General features: G+C 39.6%; 1 protein-coding gene across 2 annotated transcripts in view; it reads left to right on the forward strand.

Annotated features, from left to right (window-relative positions):
• LOC101709599 (putative adhesion G protein-coupled receptor E4P) overlaps nt 1-21660 on the forward strand; it is a 48009-nt gene that overhangs the window by 17508 nt on the left and 8841 nt on the right. For both annotated transcript variants that reach the window (XM_021245143.2, XM_087201250.1), the window contains 7 exons: nt 2570-2610; nt 3229-3364; nt 3687-3785; nt 5489-5673; nt 10104-10271; nt 12131-12325; nt 20303-20538. In XM_021245143.2, the coding sequence (XP_021100802.2) occupies nt 2570-2610; nt 3229-3364; nt 3687-3785; nt 5489-5673; nt 10104-10271; nt 12131-12325; nt 20303-20538 (1060 nt within the window). The remainder of the gene's footprint in view (nt 1-2569; nt 2611-3228; nt 3365-3686; nt 3786-5488; nt 5674-10103; nt 10272-12130; nt 12326-20302; nt 20539-21660) is intronic.

Raw genomic sequence — 21660 nt, forward strand, 5'->3', positions numbered from 1 at the left:
ATCATTTCATATTAAGCCTCAATTAGGGACAAGACCTGCTTCGAAACTCACTCACATGACTGCGGGCAGTATTCTGTTTCTGGAAAGCTGTCAAACTAAAGCACCCGGTCATCTCTGGTGGTCTGTATGAGACAGCAGTGTTTAGAGAGGCCTCTGTAGTTTTCTCCATTATAGCAACCACTGAGAATAGCCAGAAAGAGTGTGTGTCAGTCTTTCGTCATCGGATCCCACTAGTGACTGTTGGACCCAACGAGATAGAACCAACTGGAGACCAGTATCAGACTCGAGCCCCGACTCGGGGGAGATAAACAGGTTTTATACACTTTTGAGGCCAGTAGTTTCCAGGCCTCCCATTCGAGAAAACTAGCAAAACAAGCAAAATGTACAGACGCAGAACATCCTGCGGTTAGAACGCTTCAAAGCCACCACGCAGCATAGTTCATTTTCTTCTAAGGGGAGGAGATTTCCAAACTTCCTCTTTCTGGGTTCACCTAAAGGACAGGCATATGGGTCAAGCAACAATATGGAGTCTGTCATATTAACTAAGGTCCTTCAGTGACATCCTGTCATTTTGCAGTGTTCTGGCCATTAGAAATGAGTCACTACATCCACCGTCAACGGAAGGAGGTTACACAAGAGTGGGTATGAATACCCAGAGACTGTAATCATTTGGAAATAATTCTTGAAAACTGCTTTCTGGGCTAAATACTGTTCCTCCAAAATTCAAGTCTACCTAAGCTTGTGAATGCAACCCTATGTGGAAATAGGAACTTTGCTGATATAATCTGGTCAAGACGAGGTCACCCTAGATTAGGGCAAGCCCTGAACCCAAGGGAACTGGTGTTCTTATAAAATGAGGGAAATGGGGGCCGGGGATTTAGCTCAGTGGTTTTGCCGCCTGCTGCACAAGTGCAAGGACCCAAGTTCGATCCCTGGTACCAAAAATAAATAAATAAATAAATAAATAAATAAATAAATAAAATGAGAGAAATGTGGACAAGTACACAGAAGGAAAGATGGCCGCATGAAGATGGAGGCAGAGATGAGAGTTATGATGTCATGGTCAATGAATAGCAAAGATTGCTGCTGGCAATGCCCAGAAATAAGGAGAAACCAGGCTGGATTCTGCCCTCGAGCCTGCAGAGAGAGCACAGCCCTGCTGACACTTTGGATTCTCACTTCAAACATCCAGAACTACAAGAAAATTCATTTTCTTGTTTTCTCTCATCCAGTATGTGGTACTGTAGTCCAGCAGTCCCAGTGATCTCATATACCTCAGCTACCCTTCGTGATTATTAATGCACATAGAACACTTTTCCCTAGAAAAGTCAGTAAATATTAGCAGTTATGCTACACAAGTGTGTTCAAAACTGTCTGCGCACCCTTAATAAAATAGTGTAAGTAAAAACAAACTTTACATATTGTGATGTGCAGGCAATTGCTTCTCTATGAATGTATTTAACACTAATTTATTTGGAAAGCCTTCTCTTTTTATTTTATTTTTACTTTTTTTCCTAAATTTTATTTTATTAGTACATGTGTGCAGTACATGATGTTCACGTTCCCTGTGCTGAGTTGGTATATGTGCATCACACATCTTAATTCCTTTTTTCATTCCCTTTCCCTTTCTTCTCTCTCTCTCTCTCTCTCATCCACCCATCTCTTGATCCTTTTGCTTTGTTGTTTTGTTTTGTTTTGTTGGTAAATATTTGTAGTACATAATGTTGACATTCCTTGTGTGGGCTTGGTACATGTACATAACACATCCTAATTTATTTTTTCATCCTGTATCCCTCCCTGCCCTCTCCTGTCCTTCCATCTCTTGTTCCTCTTCCTTTTTGAGTAAGATTTGTCTCCCTGCTTCCTGTTATCTTCTATTTTGCTCTTTGTTTTTTCTTTGGGTTTTCTCTTAACCTTGATGGGTTGGGGATCTGTTGTATATTCCCGTGTCATCTCAGCCTATTTAATAAGAGCATCAATTAATAAGAGCTTGTCAATTACTTACTTGTATTTGTTTGCTTGATGACAATCCTGCCAGAGTTTATTCTGGCTCACAGTTTCAGAGGTTTTAATGCATGGTCAGCGGGCTCCAAAGCAAAAACATCATGGCAGAAACATCATGGTCAAGGAAAGCTGCTCAACTCAGAGTATTAAGAATTAGAGGTCAGGGGAAGAGCCCCAGTGATGCATTGAGACACGTCCAGAAGTGTGACTACTAATCTCCATGGAGTCTCTCAAGCCAATCAAGTCAACAGTCAAGATTAAGTGTCCCTTCTCAACAAATACTGTTGACTGAATTATTCAACCAGAAATCGCATGCTAATTCTCATTTTAAATTCTACTGTAGGGTTGAGAGTGTAGCTCAGCCGTAGAGTGCTTGCTTAGCACATGCAAGAAGACCTTTGCTTCAATACCTAGCATTAAAAAAAAAAGTTCTATTGTAGAATATGTTTTGGAGGTCTTAAAGGGGAATTAGGATGGGATGCAGAAACTTCAGGAACATCTAATTTGAGGGTAATTGGATGTGTTTTCTTCCATATCTCACTTAATGGCTAACTTTCTTTCTCAGAGAACCACATACAGAAGACACCATCACAAGAGAATGTTTGGGTGAGTGGGGTGAAGCCTGGGCTTGGGAAATAGCTAGTAAGTCTTACCATGTTACTGTCGTACTCAAACTCTACCGTGAAGCCCTATGCTTTTTAAGATAGAATACTTTTCATCAAGGTACAATTTAGTCCTCTGTCCAATGAGGAAACTGGCAATATTTGGGGGCACTTTTTGTTATCAAAACCCAGGGATGATTGCTATTGGCACCTAGTTGTTAGAAACTATGGATACAGCTCAACTTCCTGGAGAACCTGAGACCCAGAACAGCCTACCTCAACAAAGAATTATCTAGTCTCAGAGGTCAATAGACATTGAGAAACTCTGAAATAGGTTTACACTGCCTCAGATGTCATTAAACAACCTGCATCAAACATCAAGAGCTTCATTCCCACCCCACCTCATAGTACAATAATAAATGTTGCCAGGGCTGGGGATTTAGCTCAGTGGTGCCGCCGCCTGCCTCGCAAGCGCAAGGTCCCAAGTTGGTTCCCCTGTACCAAAAAAAAAAAATCTGCATAAATAAATGTTGCTTTCTGGGTTCATTCAGTGATTTATCCATATTCCTGATTTCTTAAGTTTCAATGGGAGTCCTCCTAATTAGTTCTCTATCTTTGAAAGGAACTTTCAACGCAAAATATTAGCAAAAAAGAAATTGCTAAAAGGGTTACCCGACTACTTCATCATGTGGAAATGACTATATGGAATCAGAGTTTTGATTCTCCAGGAAAGGGTAATAATCCTTCACTTAATATAGGTAAGAGATACTAAGTGGGTGCCCATAACCACCTTAAAGAGATACGGGTCTGGTATAGACAAGGCCTGAAATCTGTCAGCTCTCAGGATGACAGAGTTGTCCCTCCAACACTGTCTGTGAGTAGTTCGCTTCTTTGAAAATATAAATTGAAAGAATAAATGAATAAAAAAGAATAAATGAATAAACCAGCTCTGCCCATGTTTCTAATGCTTGGTATGTTATAAACTGTGCAAAATCCCATTCCCAAAGAAGGGAGTTCTTCAATAGATTTCTGAGGTGTGAGAAACAAGTACAGCAGGACTCGATTTTCTTAATATTTCAGTCTATGAAACCAAGAAATGTCATGAGAAGACCTTTTTGGAAGCTGGAAATAACACAATGAATATCAATTGTGCTGGTGCTTTCAAAGGAGCCAGAAAAGGTACTGGATCTAAGAGGAATTTTATTGAACCCAAAGTGTAAGCGTTGTCTTATTTCTATAAGTTACTGTGTCAGTAGGGGGAATCCACAAAGTTTTCAAGTTCAAGAGACTCTACATGCTGAAATGAAAAGATCTTCCTTGACCCCATATCAGGCAATTTGGGGAATAAAGTTGGATTCTCATATGGAGTGTGTACTTTGCAATTCATGCTGAGGTTAAAACAAGGCTCTACTGATGCACTTCCTTAAAATGGACAGGCTAATGCAGGTCCTGTTTCCGTGTAATTGTCTGAAAATGTCACATAACAGTGGTAGATGATCATTGTCTTAATCAGTCTCTTTTTTGAGATTTGTGTTATGAACACCCTATTAAAAGTAGTCTCAAAACTTCCCTCCATTGGCAACTTCTTCTGTAAACTTCTTCTGTTGGCAAACTTCTTCTGTAAAAGGACGAGAAAATAAATATTTTAGATTTGGGGGCCAAATTACCTGTGTCATAAGTACTCGACTATGTCACAGTAGCATGAAAGCAACAGTAGATTATGTAGAAATGAAGCAGTGTGGCTTTGTACCAATAAAACTTTATTTGGAGAAACATATGGCAGGCTGGTCTTGCTCTTCATGCCATAGTTTGCCTCCTGTACCTGACTCCTTCACCATAATTTTGGGAAGCACCTGCAATATGTAATATCTTTCTAATTCATTTATTTATTTATTGTCCATATCTCCTAGTATGATGTCAACTCTCTGATGGCAAGGGCTTTGTTCTGTGTACCACTCTATCATAATGCCTATGATGTCTGGCACAGAGTAGGTGCCCAGGAAATACATGATGACAGAATGCATGCATATAAAATATTTCAAAGACAGACACACGGTTGCCTTGAGACACTGAGAAGCCTGCTTTGTATACTCCAGAAAATGCCTGATTACCAATTAACATTCATTCTTTACTGTGAGATGTGGGGTAGGGGAAGGTAGGGAAAAGATGTAACAATGAGTTGGTTTTTTAATGGAGTAAATTATAATGTGAGTGGTAAATGACTTTGGCCAAAATGAAAGTGTGGCCCACGAATAATTGCACTTTGGAAGAGACTACACCATGCTACAGAGCACCTTGTGTTCATTTAATTTCTGTGAATTAAATTGTAAATTTTCACCCAAAAAAAAGGAAGGAGAAGAGAAGGAAATGGAGAGAAAATGATAGAGACAGAAAGAGAGAAGGGAAAGAGGGAGAGGAGAGGGAGAGAGGGAGAGAGAGAGAGAGAGAGAGAGAGAGAGAGAGAGAGAAAGTTAATTAAATATAATAAATTAAATATAATAAGACATCCTGCATACTTTTCACGTACATTAGTGTGAGCTTGAAATGGAAGATGGAAATGTATGATTTCTATAGCCAACCAACCCTTCTGGTACAAGCATGTTGCATAACAACACTGATTTTGATAGCAAAGGAGTTGTATATTTTTATATACCATTGATAGAAATATTTTGCACATAGACCTCTTATAATGTGTAGGGCATTATGTGTTCCAGATTCTGCAACCTAAACCACTTTTAGTATATTATCTGTGCAATTTAAAGGATTTCCACAGGTAATTTTAATTGTGCATTGTATTTACTTTATGCCCTCACATAAGACAAAAGTGTTCCATCGTCTTAAATGTGGACACCTTCTAACATTATTTCTCTCGATTTTCTTAGATGTGAGTACAGTTGCTCTTATCACTTATGAATCTCTTGGGAATATTCTGAATGGATCCTTTTTTAACAATTCAAGAGGAATGCAAGGAGTAAAGCTGAACTCTCATGTTGTGAGTGGCACAGTTGGTTTGCAAGACAAAGTTTACCTGTCTGAACCTGTGCTCCTGACTTTTCAACATACTCAGGTGAGCATAACCCAGTGCTGCCTCTCTCTGCAGTGCTATGAGTGGGAAAGTGTCCCCATATGGAACTGAATCTGACTGTCATCATTCAGAAGTAAGAGAACAGATAAGAAATGTTGGGGCGACTTCAAAGAGCTATCACCTTGATGCATTGGGATGACTATTATCAAAAAGTCAGACATATTGATGATAAAAGAGACACTTGAACACAGTTACTGGGAATGTAAATTAGTACAGCCATTACAATGTGAAGATGCCTCAAAAATTAAAAATAGATATGATATTAATAATTTTTATCACTGGTATAAAATATCTGACATACAAACCTGAAAGAAGAAAAGGTTTATTTTGGCTCACGGTTTCAGAAGTTTCAGTCTATGGTTGGTAGGCTCCAGGGCAGAAATATCATGGCAGAAGGGCAGAAGTAGCAGCCAGAAAGCAGAGAGAACAGGAAAAAAGAGAGGGAGGGACAGAGATTGAGGGCCAAGGACAAGAATACATCCTTCAAAGGTATGCCCTAGTTCCCTACACCCTCTAACCAGTCCCCACTGCCTAATAGCACCTTAAGCTATGAGCTCATCAACGGAGTGTCCCATTTATGAGGTTAGCACCACCAGGACCTAGTCACCTTCCAAAACCCCCACATCCAAACACTTGAGACTTTTGGGGGATATTTTCAATCCAAACCATAACATTCCATGCTTGGACCCTGAAGTCTCATGTTCATCCCATTTGGCAAAATGCATTCAGTCCACTTCTAAGCATTGCTAAAGTCTCAACAGTTCCAATATTTCTCAAAAGTTATTAATATGAAGTCCCCCAGAGTCTCAAGGCAAACTCTTAGCTATGAACCCCTACAAAAAAATTTTAAATCCAAGTTACATAATGCCAACATACAATAGCACAGAATAATCACAAAGGGGAAGAATAGAGCAATAGAAGGAAATGGAATCAAAGCAAGACTGGCAGGACACACATTAAATTCTGTAGCTCCAGGTCTGGCTCCTGGGGCACAGGGTGGCATAACATGAGCTCCAAAGAGCTTGGGTGGCCCCAGCCTTGTGGCCTTGTCTCTCTTTTGGTGTCTTCACTCACTTCCTGCAGCTATACTTTGCATACATTCCACATTCCTGGTATTTCCAGCTTTCTGGGATCTCAATTGCTGTTTCATCTTCACTCTGACAGCTTCACACATCACCCTCTCCCATCCTTCTGGTGGGGACTATGAACCTGTCACATATTGGCTAGCCTCCCGTCTTAGTTACTTTTCCTCTTTGCTGAGACAAGATACTTGACACCCAAAGTTAAAGGAGGAAAGATTTATTATACCTCATAGTTTGTAGAGATTTCATAGTCAGCTGTCTCCAGGGAATGATGGGACAGCTAAAGGGCATTGTAGAGGGGAAAACAGTTCATGGCAGGAAGATGGCAGCAAAGCAGCAAAGCAGCAAGCAATAACCACAGCCCTCTTTCTGTCCCTTATATTCCATCCAGGCTACCTGCCCTTAGGGCAGTAGCACTCACACCCAGGGTGGGGAACCCTTAATCCTAACATCATACCATGAATCAATCCCAGCATCCCATCCTTGATTGCAGCATTACACACTCTACATCCAGCCACCTCCAAGAAGCCTCACCTATGATCATGTGAGGCTTTGAAGGGACATCTAGATACAAGCCATAACATCTCCCAAGTCTTCCTTTTTTTGTAGTACTTGGGACTGAACCCAGGGCCTTCCTACTGAGCTACCTCCCATGCCCTTTTTTGACATTTTGAGATAGGGTCTCACTGAGTTTTTAACTTGTCCAGGCTGGACTCAAACACACAATTTCCCTGCCTCACCTCCCCAGAGTGCTGGGCTTCCAGGCATGCACTACTATGCCTGGCTCCATGCCTTCCTTTGAAATCTAGGTGGAAACTCCTGTGACCATATAACTCTTGCTTTCTACATGCCTGTAAATCTAGCATTACGTAGATATTGCCAAGGCCTGCTGCCAACGTGAGCAGTGTTTTGCTCCCCTTGAACCATGGCCACAGTGACCTCTGAGTACCTGGAAGGCTGAGCAGGGGAAACACTTCCCTGGGTGGCCCTGAGTGAACAGGGCACCCTGGGATTCTGTTTTCAAAGCCAGGTGTTTCAAAGGAGTTTGCACTTTTACACCTATAACCTGTGATAGCTGCAGTCTGGTTAATTCCCAAAATATCCCCAAGGCATTTTTCCTGTTACCGTGGTGCAAAGCACTTGTGTTCTCTGTAATGGTGGTGATCTCTACAACACCTTCACACTTTCTTCCTACCTTCTTCGGTCCCAACTTTACACATGCCTATTTTGTGGACAAACTGCAAGTTTTTCAAAGCTTTTAACCCTGCTTTTTGCTCTCAGTTCACCCTGAAAATCTAAGTAAAATCAGTCAGCAATCTCCATGCTGTTACCTGAACTTTGTGCTATCTTAAAATCTCCTGTGCCAGATCCATTAGCTCACTGTCTTTAAATACAGCCTCACCAAAGTTTCAAGCCATAGATAAATCATAGACAAATTCTTTGCCAAAATGAAACATGTATGCCCTTTAGTCCACTTCCCAAGAGAGCCCTCATTTCTGTCGGAAACCTCATGAACATGGTCTTCCTTGTCTGCATTTTCATCAGCAATCTGGTCTTCTGAGCCCAAACCAAAATCACCTATCAAGCAATACTTTCAGGATTTTAGGCTTTCTCTGTCTTGTTTGTGCAACTTTGCCCAAAATCTTCCCATGCAACAGCTCCAGATCTACTGAGCCACATGATCAGTTTAGTCATAGCAATGGCTGCTCTTCTCAGTATCAGTTTTCTGTATTAGCTTTTTGTCCCTGGGACAAAATACCTGACATATACAGCTGAAAGGAAGAAAGGTGTATTTTGGCTCATGGTTTCAGAGGTCTATTGTTCCCAATTCCAGGGTAGAAAGGACATGACAAAGTAAAACTGCTCACCTCATGGCAAGTATTAAGAAGGGAATGTTGAAGAGCCAAAGAAAGAGGGAGAGACCAGAGTACAGCTTTCAAAGACATGCTCCCTGGGCCAGGGATTTAGCTCAGTGGTTCTGGTGCCTGCCTAGCAAGCGCAAGGTCCTGAGTTCGATCCCCAGTACCAGAAAAAAAAAAAGACATGCTCCCTTCCTCCAAGCAGGCCTTGACACCTGACAGGACATTCAGCTGTGAAATCAGATGATTAGGGCCCCATCTCAAAAGCCCACCTCTGAACACATAAGAATTTGGGCATTTTTTATCTAAATTTTGGACGTTTTTGGACATTGATCTAAATTTTTGATATTTTTTTATCTAAATGATAAAAGATATGATCCAGCAGTCCCATTGCTGGTTATATATCCAAAGGGATGGAAGTCAGTATATGGAAGAGACAGCTGCACCCCTGTGTTCATTGGGGTGCTATGCATAATGGCATAAATATGAAAACAAGCTAAGTGGCCATCAACTGATGAAGTGATAAATAAAATATAGAAAAAATAAAATTATATGCAGCCTTAGAAAGAAAAGAATTTTGCCATTTACAAAAACATCACAGGGGACATTTTGCTAAATAAAATAAGCCAGCCACAGAATGATATAAACTGTGTGATCTCAAATACATATAGAATCTAAGAAATTTGAATTCATTGTAACAGAGCATAGAATGCTAGTTAGGAGAAAATGGTGGCCAAAGATTACAAACATAATAAAATTAATAAATTCTAAAAATATTTGTACTATATGGTGACTACACTCATTAGTAATGATTTCTGTATTTGAAATTTCCTTAGAGTGCATTTTCAGTTTCCTCACCACAAAAAGAAAATGCAAGGTGATGGACATGCTAATTAGTTTGGCTATGGTAATCATTCATAATGCATGTGAATATCAAAGCATCACATCATAGATCTTAAATGTATATGATTTTAATTGCTCATCACACCTCAGTAAATCTGGAAAAAGACACGCCAAGACACCCAAAGACAGTCACGAGGGAAACTAATCTCACCATAAAGCCTAAAAAGCCAATGGAGTGGAGAGTAGCATTGAGCCACGTGGGAGTCAGATTCAGGGAGAAGGAGAAGGTCATCTGCTGGTGAGGAAGAGCAGATAAGGAAGCCTATGGAGGCATTTGGCATCTCTCTTCTCCCATCCAGTGATCTCTCACTCACTGGTGCCCTTACTGGTTTTATCAATGACAAGAAACTTGAGTGAATCAGCTCATAAGCATCAATGCTCAGTGAACTAAGACAGCCATAGAGGGGAAGAATAAATGAAGAATAAGCCCCCCCCCCGGCAGGTGTGGCGATGGAAACACCTCACAGTTGTTCAGAATCAGGTTTCCAACCCACTGCATTGGGTTAATATGTAAAGTTGAAATAATAAAACTGGAAGGAGATTCACCTTCATACTATTGCCTTTGCAGCCTGGGATTGAGAGTGTACAGCATTTCTGTGTCTACTGGGAAGGATCAGAGGAAGGGGGCAGCTGGTCAACAGAGGGCTGCCTTCGAATGGGCAGGAATGATTCCTACACCACATGCAAGTGTTACCACCTGTCCAGCTTTGCTGTCCTCATGGCTCTGAGCCCCAAGGTACCAAGATTCATGATTCCATTGCATGGAAGCTCTGAGCTCATCTGCTACATATTTTTAGAAAAAGACTTTACAACAAGGAGTCAAGTGGTAGCTTACATGAGAGGTGATTTAAAGAAACACCAGTAATAATGGGGAAATGATGTGGAAAAATGATGGAAACCAGTACAGAGAACATTATCAAGCCAGTTCCCACTGTGGGTCACCAAGCTTATTTATTCTGGGGACTCTGAGGGTTGATATAAAAAGCACACATCAAAGTCATCCTTAGTACATGGAGACAGAACTAGGGTATTTATGCATCAACCACTTTTAGTCATTTGTTTGTAACTGTGTTCAGAGGGCGTTAACTCCCTAACACTTTCATAGGCATAGTTGAGCTCAAGACCCATGCATTGAAGCTAACGTGAAAAGCCAACAGACACTGGGAAGTTGGTTGGCAGCCTTTACAGGAGTAAGGTCCAAGGGATTCTGGAATTGAAAGCATCTGTTACTTTGTTAGATGGAGTTACTACCAAACCTCCCTGGTCAGACCAGATGAGAAAGCACAGCCCTTGTCTTAGTAACTTTCGGCCTGCTGAGAGACAATACCCAACATTCACAACTTAAAGGAGCAGAGGATTATTTTGGCTCACAATTTCAGAAGTTTCAGTCAGTGGTAGGCAGGCTCCAATGCAGAAACAGTACGGTGGAAGGAAGGGCCTACTATGGAGGAAAACTTCTCACTTCATGGCAGACAGGAAGTGGAAGGAGAAGGGGAAGCTGGGACAAGAATAAACCCTTCCGGGTTATGCCCCTCAGTGACCCACCTCCAATCAGGCCCCACCTCCTATCAGCACATTCAGCTACTAAACTCATCAAAGATAAACCATTGGTGAATAGAGCATCCCCATGATCCAATCACCTTCCAAAGGTCCCACCTCTGAGTGTGTGAGAGTTTGGCAAACATTCTGGAACTAAACCATTGTAGTTCTCTGGACTTTCTAGATCCCGGCTAAATCTAGGATAACTCAGATTAAAAGAAATTTCCTTAACTCCTCTTATTTTTTAATCTTCAATTTATTAAATATTTATATGATGACCAACTTGTTCTACCCTTCATAGACATGGCCTCATTTTATTGGTCAAAAATATTTATTAAGTGCCTATTATGTGCCAGGCACTGTTCTAGACATTGAACATGCAATAGGGAACAAGACTTTTTAAAAAAACTAGTTTTCATTGAGATTAATGAAACAGTTGCACTATTAAATAAAATCATCATCCGTGGCTATAGAACACTTAAAATTTAGCCAAGTACAAATGAAAAACTGAATTTTTAATGTTACTTCATTTTAATCAGTTTTAAATTTAAAAACTGGAGCAGTATGAAGTATTTTTCTGTTAAAAACAACTTTATTCTTTGATAGGATTACTGTGTAGGAATTTAAATGTGTTGTAAGTGTAACATATACACAAAGTTCAAAAGCCTAATATAAAAAAACTGTCAAATTTTTCACTAATAATTGTTTCCATTAACACTGATTATTCACAGGACTAATAATATTTTAAAGCTATTGGGTTAGGTAGAATACATGATTGAATTAATTTTACCTGTTCTTTTTAATATTTTTAATTTACCTATTGGAAAATGTTCAGTTAAACACGAGTTTCCCATATCCACTATGTCCATTGGACAGCTTCTACCTCGTAGTGTTGTTTTTGCCGCAGTCCCGTGTAGTAAATCTCTTTCCATTCTGCAGAGAGCACCACATTAGAAAGCGTGAGTGACCAGTGTTGGGGGGAGTAGTAAGCTCATGTGACTCTGTCGGGAGGGCAAGTTGCAAAGTGTACGACGCTCCTCCCTTGGTGGCTTGCAGGAGGGCCCTGTGCTGACGGTGATCACCTACGTGGGGCTGAGCCTCTCCCTGCTGTGCCTCTTCCTAGCAGCCGTCACCTTCCTGCTGTGCCGACCCATCCAGAACACGGGCACCACCCTCCACTTGCACCTTGCTCTCTGCCTCTTCCTGGCCCACTTCCTGTTCCTCACAGGCATCAGAAGAACTGAGCCTAAGGTGGGTGATTTAAACTAGTTACCTCGTCCTAGCCCAATCTGGCCATCTCATTCTAAAAGGTGAGGGGAGAGACGTTAATTAATCAGCAGGGATGGTGGGAGAGAAAAGAAAGAGTCCTGAATTCAGCTCTTCTCCTGTATAACTTGAATGAGACCACACTTTTTGACTGTAATTTGAGTGACTGAGAGTCCTACAGATTTAGACCCGGAAAAAATAGCTGCTGTAACAAATAAACTCTACAATGTCTTAGCACAATGTTAGTTATTTTCTTCCTTACCTTTCATTAGAAGAGAACAAACAGATTTGACGGGCGTCAGTCATCCGCATCAGGCTGAAGGAGGCTTTGTTAGGTTCCATACACAGCTTCCAAGCCCATCCTGTGGTCCTTCCCATTTTATTTCTATTATTTTAATTAATGTTTTATTACTGTATATTTGTAATACATAATCATTGTGTTCACTTGGGGGATTTGATACATGTATATAACATGCCTTGGTCATTTTTATGGCTTTATTTCCCTTCTCTTACTGCCCCACTCCCCCGATCTCTTTCTTCACCTCTGTAAAGTCTGCCTTCTTCTTTTTTCATCTCTCCTTTATCGTAATCATTTATTTATTAATATTTTAGGTGTCTCACATAAGATAAACCATGCAGTATTTAACTTTCTGTGCCTGGCATGTGTCGTATAACATGATGACCCGAAGTTCCATCAATATTCCTGCAAAGGAAATAATTCCATTCTTTGTTACTGTGTAATATATTGCATTGTGTATGCATACCATGTTTTTTGTATCCATTTCTCTGTTGGTGAGGGTTCAGGCTGTATCCAGAGCTCAACCACTGTGAATTTTGCTTGTATAAACCTGAGTATGCCTGTATCATTATACTATGACATCTTTAACTCTTTCAGGAATATAGCCAGGAGAGTCATAGCTGGGTTAAACGGAATTTCTGTTTTAATTTTTTGAGCTCTCTCCATATTGATTTCCATAATGGCTTATAATAGTTTACATTTCCAACAACAATCCAAAAGGGTTCCTTCCTCCTTGCATCCCCACCAGCATTTGTTGTTTATTATGCTCTTCATGATAGCCATTTCAATGTGTTGTATTTATTGATAGACATATGTTGTACCATTCCTGCACTTCTGGGACCAAGCTGTCTTGGTTTGGGTTTCTTTTTAATAATTTTTTGAGTTATTTTGTAGGTACGTTGAAGATTTTTGCATCTATGTTCAACAACAATATTGGGGTGTGGCTTTCTATTGCATTAAGTCCCTATCTGGCTTTGATCCTAGGGAAATTCTGGCTTTATGGAATGAGTGTGGAAGAATTCTTTCTGTTTCAATTGGATAGATAAGTTTTAGGAGTGCAAGTTTTAGCTCTTTTCTAGAATTTTAGCAAAATTCTATAGCAAATCCATTGGGTTCTGAGTTTCTCCTCATTGGTTGAGTTTTTATTATGGCATTAATTTCATTGCTTGTTTGTTCTGTGTTCTGAGGTTTCCTATCTTCTTTGTTCAATTTTGGTAAATCATATGTTTCTAGGAATTTATACCTTTCTTCCATATTTCCCAATTTATTGGAATATGTTTTCAAAAGAATGTCTTGTGATCCTCTTGATTTAACTGGCATCTGTTGTAATTTCCGTAAAGGCCAGGCTCAGGACATTTCAGTTGGGAGCACGACTCCATTTGCAGTTGTAATAAAGATCATGTGTGTTGTGCTCTGGCAGATAATCTGTCCACATTTTGTCCTGAGACTTTGCAGAGACTCAGAATAACAGTGGTAGAGCACACTTCTGGGTGGGTCATGGAGACATGACTGGGCACTATATGTGGCCCCTGTCCTATTTCTGGGCTGGCACTGCTCCCCTGCGCTCTGCTTCCCAGCTGCCAGGAACTAAACATCTTTGTTCCATCCATGTTTCTACCATGATGTTTCTGCCTTGGAGTCATCTGACTCTGGGGTGAATCTGCCAAAACCATGAGCTAAATTAAACCTCTCCTCCTCTAAGTTTGGGGTGTCAACTACTATGTCCATTGATAGAAAAGAAGACTGATATGTTTACACTGATTCCTGTCATTATATTATTTTTTCATTGCTTGATTCCTTTCCATTTTCTTCTTATTGAACTACTCTCCTAGTTAGGTATATTCTTTCCTTTGGGCTCTTGGATAATATTATCTTCTGTGTCTCTGTTTAGGAGTCTATTTGGTTTAGTGATCATTATTTTCCTTAGTTTATCCTTATTATGAGAAGTCTTTATTTCTTCTACAATTTTGAAGGATATTTTTTCTAACCTGGGTTAGCAAAATTGGGGTGGGGCATTAAAAACTTTACTCCAAGCTCTCCTTCCTATTCTTTAATATTTGTGCTGAAAAATCTATTTGTTATTCTGATGGGTTTGCCATTATAGGCAATTTGGTGCATCTTTCTAGTAGCTTTTAGTAATCTCTTTTTTTTTCTGAGTCTGTAGGATGTTGACTATGATGCGTTGAGACAGTGCTTCACTATGTGGTACCCCATGAAAACATATAATTATTAGGCTCTTCAAAAATAAAAATTTAAAAAGAAAATATAATGAAGTCAGGCTCATATTAGTAAGATGTACTGTTCAGACACTGAAGTTGAGACATAAAATACACAATTGAAAATACGAGTTTTGAGGCCAGAAATGACTGGAGTGAGAGAGAGTGAAATCACATGAAGGAGGAAGTTCAGGACACAGAAACTGATATGATCATACTAATAAAGCTTGATGTGAAGTGGATTAAAGCTGGAGCCCCATGGAAGACCAACATTTCAAGACTGGGAAGAAGGAGATACACAAGAAGATTCAGAGATAAGCATTGCATTATGATTTGTGTTTAGATGCCCCCCTCCCCCCAAAGCCTCATGCAGTTGAGCTGGGACTTTCTTTTTCAGAGGTAGTTGAATCTGGAATGTGTGACGCTGGGAGTAAGGGCACATGATTACTAAACTACTACATGTCAGTGACAGGTTTGGGACCACCCTAATCCTGGTAGTCTGGATGGGATAAAAGAGGCAGAAAGACCCTGCGAAGGGCTCTCTTGTTACCTTTGTTGCCTTGTGCACCATGTTGTTTCTCCTCTGTGATGCTTGTTTGTCATCCCAGCCTTGGAGCCAGCTGATTATGGACTGAAACCTCTACGAACTGTAAGCCAAATAAAACTTTTTCCCTTTTAACTTTGGATGTCAAGTATTTTGTCTCAGCAACAAGAGAAAAGTAACACAAAGTGTTTGGAGAATTCCTGGTCTGATGGGTGTTCTGGGAAGCCAAGGAGAGGAAGTGGTAAGCAGGCTGGTCAAATTCTTCCTAAAAGTCAGGTAGAGACTGCTGAGCTTAGTGATTAAGAGTTTGTATTAGTTAAAGTTTTCCAGAGAAACCGACCCAGCAGAATGTATATCTAGAGAAGAAAAGACTTGGTTTAAAGAATTCGTTCACAGGTCATGGAACATTTCAAATCTGAAACTTGCAGAGTGGGTCAGTAGGGTGGAGATCCATGGAACAGCCATGATCACAACTCTGTTCCAAAGATGTGGTGTGGGCAGAATTCCCTCTAACTCGGGAGGGTTTCAGTCTTGGTTCCACTCATGACTTCAACTAATTGAACAAGGTCCACCAACTATCTGGAGAGCAATGTCCTCTATTGAAATGTGAATTCCTGGGCCGGGGATTTAGCTCAGTGGTTCTGCCACCTGCTTCAAAAGCGTAAGGTCCTGAGTTCTATCCCCGATACCAAAAAATAAATGTGAATTCCTTCCAAGAACTCATTCTCGATACCCTCACACTCACACACATTGAGAATAATGTTTGAGCACAAATTGGAAGACTGGTTCAGCCAAGTGGACACATGAAATTAGCCATCACAAAGGTGAAAAAGGGACGTTTTCAAATGCAAAAAAATGAGTCTTCCTTTAGGTAGAGTGTTGGCAGGAACCTGCAAAATAAATGACTTTGGATTATTTTTGTTTATTCAGATCCAGTGTTGTGGCTTCCCCAGGACAGAGGATATCTGGTATATCTTTTCTTTTTTTTTTTTGGTACTGGGGATCGAACCTGGGAACTTGTGCTTGTGAGGCAGGCTGCGGAACCACTGAGCTAAATCCCTGGCCCTATTTGCTATGTCTTGAGACCTAAGACCTTAGAATTTGTGGAGCTTATCAGACTTAAAACTTGTCTCCTGGGCTGGATTTGTAGCTCAGTGGCAGAGCCCTTGCCTAGAGTTTGTGAAGTCCTGGGTTCAAACTCCGGCACAACAGAAACAGAAATCAAAAGGCAAAACAAAATAAAACTTCTCCCTGTTTGTTAATGATAAAAATCCTCCTTTGCTGTCAAAATGTTTTATTAACCACATAGTACCACATTCATTTTAGATATGGTGTAATTCACTATGTAAATGTGTGATTTTCCCGTTTTTTTATTAGCACATGTTTGAAGTACGGAATGATTACATCCCTCATGGGAAATTATTACGTGTACATAACACACCTTAATTCTCTTTTTACCCCACTCCCTCCATTCCTTCCCCTTCCCTCCATCTCTTGGCCTCCTTCCCATCTGCAAAACGTCAATCTCCCTGCTTCCTGTTATCTGCATTTCATGTTGCTCTTCATTTATATTTTGGGTTTCTCATATAAGAGAAACCATGTGATATTTAGTTTTGTGTGTCTGATTTGTTTTATTTAACATTAAAATTTATCATTTCAGCCATTTTAAAGTGTTCACTTCAGGAGCATTTAATATTTTCGCATTGCCATGAAATCATCATTACTATCTTGTTCCACAAAAATGCAATCACACCGGAGGAAATACCAGACCCATAAAGCAGTTTACTCCCTATTTCCTCTCCCCAGCCTCTGGCTATTGCTAATCTGATTTTAGTCTCTTACAGACTGCCTGCACTAGCTATTTCATGTAAATAGAATTGTAGCATATGTGGCCTTTTGTGTCTGGCTTCTTTCCCTGAGCATGATGTTTTCAAGGTTTATCCATATCATAACATGTTTTAAGAACTTATTCCTTTTAATTGCCAAATAATATGCATATGTTGGGGTATACCATATTTTGTTTAACTATTCTTCAGTTGATAGACTTTTGGGTTGTTTCTACCATTTGCCTATTGTAAATAAAGGTGCTGTGAACATTCTTGTTCAAATTTTGTTTTAATATTTGCTATCTTTTTTTTAGGCAGATATCTAGGAGTGGGATTGTAGGGTTGAATGGCAGTTGTGCTTCATTTATTGAGGAACTCATTATTGGAAGATTTTAAACTAACTTCTTTAATAGAAAGCTGTTTCAGACAACTATTTTTTTTAAGTAAATGAGTATTTTGTATTCTTCAATAACTTTGTCAAATTCATCTAAGTCGTCATTTGTGAAGTTGTTTGTAATATTCCTCATCCTTTATATCTACGTAGAAACTGAAAAATGTCATCTCTAATTCCTGATATTTGTACTTACATTGTCTCTCTTTATCTGCCTCACTATAGCTAGAGTTTGGTCAATTTTATTGATTTTCTCAAAGAATCAGCTGAAGAATTATTTTTTTCTATCACTTTTCTATTTTGTATTTCATTGATATTTTACTCTTTTATCTTGATTATTTCCTCCTGATTCTTTTTGGTTTAATTTGATCTTATGTTTCTAAATCTTTCAGTTTTACTAATATGAGTTTATTGCTATGAATTTCCTTCTAATCATTGTCTTAGTTGTATTTAATAAATTTTGATGTTGTTCTTTATTTTTTTCTAAGTTCAAGATACTTTCTCATTTCCTTTGTGTTTCTTTCCCTTTTTAGTTATCGTCTCATTTCATTTAGATTATTTTGGTTGCTTTTAACTACACATTTTATTATTGCTTTTTAAATACATGTTCGCAGTACATAATGTTTAGATTGCTTGTGTGGAGTTAGTTTATGTACATCACACATCTGAATTCCTTTATTCATCTAGTACATTCATCTTGAGGAATTGGTACATCTCACATCTTACTCATTGCATTTCTCCTCCACCTTCCTGCTCTCCCATCGCCCCTCATCCTCACATTCCTTCCCATCTCCACAAAATCTACCATGATTCCTCTCTCTCTCTCTCTTTTTTTTCTTTTTTTTGATACTAGGGATCAAACTTGGGACCTAGCAGTTGCAAGGCAGGTGGCAGAACCACTGAGCTAAATCCCCGGCCCTCTTCCATGATTCCTATAATCTATTTTTTTTTATTTTGCTCCTTAAATTACTTATGGGTTTCTCATATAAAAGAGACCAGTGTGATATTAGACCTTGTTTATCTGGTTTGTTTTGCTTAGCATTATGGTCTCAAGGTGCTTCCATTTTCCTACAGATGACTCAAATGTATCCTTCATGGTTCTTGTGCTGGGTGTGAGGGTTAGTTTGATGTGTCTTAGTATTGCTGTGAAAATATTTTAAAATCTACCATCAGTTGGTTTATGTATGCAGACAACCTTCTGGAAAGCAGGTGGAACTCATCCAATCATTTCAAGGTCTGGGGAGTAAAATGGAACTGAGATTTCCTTTGGAAGAAGGAATGTTTTCTCAAGACTGTTGCAGAAACCCCTGCTTGGATCTGCATCCTGCGAGTCTGACTTACTGTTCTTGAATTGTCATTCCCTACTGATTCAGATAGTGCCAATTCCATAAAATAATTTCCTTAATATATCTACATGTATCTATCCTGTTGATTTAATATCTTTGGACAATACTTGGGGCTCACTGAGATTTTAAAGAATTCATATTGAGAAAAACTTCAGTTGTAATCTCTCCAAATACATTTTTTCTGCTTTCTCTGATCCTATTTTTCTAAAGACAGGTATTAATCTGTTAATGTTGTTTACAAGTCACTGACATTTACTAAATTTTTAAGTATATTTTTTCTTGGCATCCCTGTTTTTGCATAGTTTCTATGGTTTCAATTGGTATATCCTTAAGTTCCATAATATTTTCTTCTTCAGGGCCTAATCTACTTTTAATCCCATTCAATGTCTTTTTCATCTTAGTGATTGTATATATGTTTTTAGCGCTAGAAATTTGATTTGATTCCTTGTTGTACCTTCCATTTTTCTCTTATCATGGTCATCATGGGTTCCAGTACTTTTTTGAACATATATGATAAGCATTCAAGAAGAAAAAGAAATAATGCCATCCCAGCTTCTGTGGTTTGTTTAACTCTTTCTGAAAGACCCATATACATGTGACTTAGTTTAAGAAAGTTCTTTCAAAAGTGTGGTACTTGAGGTGTTTGTAGATCAAAATTAGACACGTTTCCAAATTTAATTTCCTAGTATTTATGTTTATGAATAGGCTACTTTCTCATGTCATATGTTTCCACCTATGGAAAGTGATATGTTAGTCTTTAAAGTAGTGCATTAATTAGTATTGAGATAGCTTTGGTGAATGGTAGCTGTTGCTCTCCATGGATTCATTTGTCCTAACAACAAATGACATTTGAGTGTGATATGTTTACTCAGGATTGATCTAGGATACATTGGCCTGTGATGAGGAAATAAGACAGAGGTGAAAGACAGCTAATAAATAGGTGTGTTTTCAAATAAATTTGCACTCTGGGCACCAGAAGTGCTTGTCTGATAATTGTATCAGACAAGATCGGGCACGTTCAGGATGGTAAGGCCATAGACTGGTTAATCTCATCAAAGACCTGCAGGAGGCGCCTTGCAGCATGGACCTTAAAGTCCTCAGACTCAAAATGCAATGGCAAGGAGTCACTCACTGTGCATTTGGTGTCTGCTCCAACAACATTTACTGCTTAACATTTCTGCCTTGGTCTACTCATGGGACAAGCAAGTTTCAGTAGGCAGCAGAAGCTCCCAGAAAATATATTGTTCCTGGGGAAAATGTCCCTGGTATCCAGCGTCCAGGGAATGTAAGTACCGAGGCACATCCTACATCTACTCCACCCTTGCTCTTCTCTGCTTCCAGGTGCTGTGCTCCGTCATTGCAGGAGTGCTGCACTTTCTCTACCTGGCCGCCTTCATCTGGATGCTCCTGGAGGGGCTGCACCTCTTCCTCACCGTCAGGAACCTCCAGGTGGCCAACTACACCAGTGCAAGAAGATTCAAGAAGAGGTTCATGTACCCTCTGGGCTACGGCATCCCAGCTGTGATTGTCACTGTGTGTGCAATCGTCGGACACAAAAATTATGGAACAAGTACTCAGTAAGCAAAAGATGTGTGTATGGTGGAAATTGTATCTGTAGCCCATGCATGCTTTGAAATTAAAATGTTTGTTTTAAAATACATTTTCTAACTGTGAATTATCCTTCAAACCAGTCCTTCTTCAAGCCAGAATACTATTTCCTTTTGGAGTCTTCTAGAATGATGGTTATCAGCTTTTAGGGAGTTTATTTTTATGAAAATCAGAGCTCTTTTCCTAGACAAATATACATATACCAATCATTTTGAATAAAACTTCAGGAAATATGGAGCAGGTGGAGTAAATCCATGGCCCCACATTAAGAAGTTGTGGGATACACGTTCCATAGGATTCTGAAGGAGTGGGTGGAATGTGTTGAAGCTTTCAGCCCCAAAGCACAAAGAATAACAATGATAACAGCTGTCAAAAGCCTGCCATGCATCAAAAATAATGCTTTGTGCACAAACTGGCTCCTGCTGTCCTCACCATGATCCCTTCAAGTCAGCAGTTTGTTACATCGTGCACAGGACACGTGGGGCTTAGTGCCCTTCATATACTTTTCCAAGGTCATAGTTAAAAAGAGACTTAGTGAAAATTCCCAAGGCAGTATTTTTTAAATCTTTTTATTAGTACATGTTTACAGTGTACACAGTTGGGGAGTGCGTCAAGCCAGTTCTCTTAACAGCTAAGTTTAACTGCCTTGCTAAAGAAGTTTAAAAAGCTCTGCCCTTGACAGTTCCTTTAAGAAGTTAATAGTTTGGTAGCTGTGCTTGGGTTAGGAAGTTGGTTGCAAATGTGCTAAAATATCACCTATAATCTTACCCCTCTTAAAGTCATATAGCCAATCTCTGGCTTGAACTCCGTGACTTGCAAGACTGATTCTGGATATTGAATGATAGGGAAAATGAGGAATCGGCAAACTTTATAAAGGATCAGATTGTAACCATTTTGGGGCTGCATGTGGCCTCCATGGCACTACTCGGTGTCGCCCTTATAGTAGGAGAGAAGTCATTAACAATATGTGAATGGGGCCAGGTATTTAGCTCAGTGGTGTCGCTGCCTGCTACTCAAGCACAAGGACCCAAGTTTGATCCGTGGTACAAAAAAAAACCAAAACCAACCAATATGTGAATGGATGTGTGCGG

The sequence above is a fragment of the Heterocephalus glaber genome, unplaced genomic scaffold (genome assembly GCF_053883595.1).
Source record: "Heterocephalus glaber isolate CG9 unplaced genomic scaffold, H.glaber_assembly_v1.0 deba00001760, whole genome shotgun sequence".
Lineage (NCBI taxonomy): Eukaryota > Metazoa > Chordata > Mammalia > Rodentia > Bathyergidae > Heterocephalus > Heterocephalus glaber.